General features: G+C 36.2%; 1 protein-coding gene across 1 annotated transcript; it reads left to right on the forward strand.

The window, feature by feature from the left end:
* Positions 1 to 1,367: 1,367 nt before the first annotated feature.
* LOC129580168 (uncharacterized) lies at positions 1,368 to 2,839 on the forward strand (the record flags this gene model as incomplete). Its single annotated transcript, XM_055470377.1, has 3 exons — positions 1,368 to 1,415; positions 1,839 to 1,968; positions 2,291 to 2,839. Coding segments are annotated over exons 2-3 (654 nt in total), but the record flags the coding sequence as incomplete, so codon positions are not given.
* Between the last annotated feature and the right edge of the window lie 17 nt (positions 2,840 to 2,856).

Consider the following 2,856-nt stretch of genomic DNA (forward strand, 5'->3'; position numbering starts at 1 on the left):
CCAGCTGATGAAAAGAACCATTTGAACAAGAAATATTTTGGGGAGCTCGTGCGTTTAAACTCAAACATACAAACTCTGTACATTGGCGGCCACTTCGATGCCAAATACCTTCAGAACGTTAGCAAATATCTACAGCGTCTGGAAAGCCTGAAAATCTCTTCATATCAACACTTGTCAGATATTGGAAACGGTACCGTGCGTTTTCCAAATGTGAAAAGGCTTCATTTATGGGGCACGGCATTAGACCATTCGTTGACTGATTTCATCAGCCAACACAAAAAACTTACCAAGCTGACTTTTTCTTCGTTTGGACATCGTGAAGAGGGTGCACTATTGAAGATTACTTCGCCAGCATTAGTTGAAGTGGATTTTGGTAATTGCCGTTTTCCGTCTGATGAAGTGGCTTCTTTTGTGGCTGAATGCCCATCGCTGAAGAAGCTAACAGTTGCATTCGGTAACGAAAACGATTACAAAGCTTTTCAGAAGTGGTTGGGCAATGAATGGCGTGAAATCAAAAAATACAGCTATTTCCATATCTGCAGAGTTACGATTGAACGTTAAGTCAACTTCGTAAAATCACAAATACATTTAAATTCATGAAATAAGTAGAACCTATTTTCACTCAAATATGAATAATCGGCTCAGGTGAACATACATTCTACTTTAAACATAATATCTAAACAGCAGCCAGTCACATTTCCATCCGAAAAGCACATCGAAATTAACTTGATTTATAATTAAGAGGAAAAAACATTCAAAGAGAATTTGAACAAATATATCATGTACTCTTGTAATGGCTCTGAATAGATACTTTGTGAAATTCGACGCCAAATTCAATATTACCTATATTTCGGTTCATTTTTGTCATTCACAAATCACAATCCAAATTCAATCTGAAGTTTCTTTAAAGTAAATTTATGTCGAAAAATAGCTATAAGAAAACAACTTGAATTATTATCTAAGCAAAAAAGATGTCAGGAAACATACAATTCTATGTAATAAATATCCGAAACGGTTGACAAAAAGCAATTTGCACATCCACTTAGTTTGTTCTTTTATCATTTTTTTTTCTATTGGTCAACAGAAAATAGCAGAATCAAGCAGAATCAAGAGCGAATTTGAAGGAAAATGGGCATGAAATAGCCAAAGGTTGGAAAAATAGACAAAAAGAACTGAAATAATATGGAAATACTCTGAAAAATCCTGTTTCGGTGGAATTGCACACAATTATCATTCCAATTTGTTCTCATTTGAAACATTGAACATTTTGTTGTCAAAGCCCGGGACAATTTGAACAGTATTCAACGATGGCAATAATTCAACGTGCGGGTAACACCAAATTGACATTTCACAACAGCGTCGTCTTTCACAATCGCATCGATTCCAAGTCACAACAAGTTTAAATGCTGTCAAATGTAATCATAGCTCCACAATTTGATCGCATAAACACGAAAAATATTCTGAAATTGTTGATTTTCCCATTTATTCCTTGAGCAAATCTAGTGAAAGGTGTATTCACTATAAGAAATTATAACCAAACACCAAAAGCCATAGAATTTACCGTGTTCATCGCATTGTTTTTTCTGAAAGTGTAAGTACTGTTCTGAACATTGCATTTCTTAGTTCATGAAGTGAAGAGATTGCGACTCAAGTTTGATTCAATTGCGATTTTATCAATTTTGCCATTTTTTGTCAAGTTCAACGCTTATTTCCAAAGAGATTGATTTGAAAAGTTGAACGAATTGTGCAAATTCAAGATTGCAATTTTTGTAGCAATTCCAATAGTATGGCCAAACAAAAATGAATAACGTTTTCAATCCCTCAATATTGGCTTTCAGATTGGCGAAATAATCTCAATGAAAGATGGATAATCGTAAAGAAGCCGCCAGTCGGAAGCAACAACCAGAAGAAGCCAAAACACTGGCGAGCAAACGCTTCAAATCAGCTGAGGCCGTGTCTGCAGACGCGGTAAGTATCATAATGAAAATAATTACTTTGTTTACAATTTTTAGCGTTTTATTGGAATATTTGAAAGGAGCTCAAACATTATATCAAGCTCGCATTATATTGACCAATCAACTAGTTCCATGTATTCTTTGTTTCAATGCACTGCATTGCATTGCAGAGAGAGCTCATATTGTGAACGTATAACTTAACCTCAAAATTTGTGTTCAATTGACATTGTAACCAAAGTCGATGCAAAATCAATGGACTTTTGTGGGAAACTTTTATATTTTAATCAAAATTTGGATTGAGAAAACTAACAATTTCGTGTTTATTCTGTTTTCAGAAATATGCATCCGGCAAAACAGCCCAGCAGCCGATGAAGATCTATTACACAAGACTGCGACGGCGTATGGAAGAGGAAGAGAAGCAAGCAAAGCTAATTCTGGAGCCCATCGTTTGCATCACAAAGCTGACAGACGTCAATGTTGATTGCCTAGAGCACATTTTCAGTCATTTTAGCCTCACAGATCTCTTGAATGTGGCCAGCTCCAACAAACAGTTGAAACCAGCGGCGGATTTGGTATTCGCGAGTCGGTATGGGAAACAATCGATAGAAATCAATTTAGAATTCAAGTTAGTACGTATTTTTGAATGGAACCAGCAAATTCTATGGTCGTTCTGCTTCAAGTTGCTTCGTTGCTTCGGGCACTCGATCACAAAACTAAAAATTATTTATGGCTCATCGCAAAATGCAACGCTAGACGTAAAAATTGATCGTTATGTCAGCAAATACTGTGCCAAGTCACTGGTGGAAATCGAATTAAAACATTGCGCATCACGCACGTTGAACGATCTGAAAAAGCCATTCTCATCAGTTGAATCACTATATTTTGTTAGCTGTGAATTGGG

This window comes from Sitodiplosis mosellana, unplaced genomic scaffold (assembly GCF_009176505.1).
Source record: "Sitodiplosis mosellana isolate CC-2019 unplaced genomic scaffold, AAFC_SMos_1.0 Smas_scaffold_7172, whole genome shotgun sequence".
In the NCBI taxonomy this organism is placed as follows: Eukaryota; Metazoa; Arthropoda; class Insecta; order Diptera; family Cecidomyiidae; genus Sitodiplosis; species Sitodiplosis mosellana.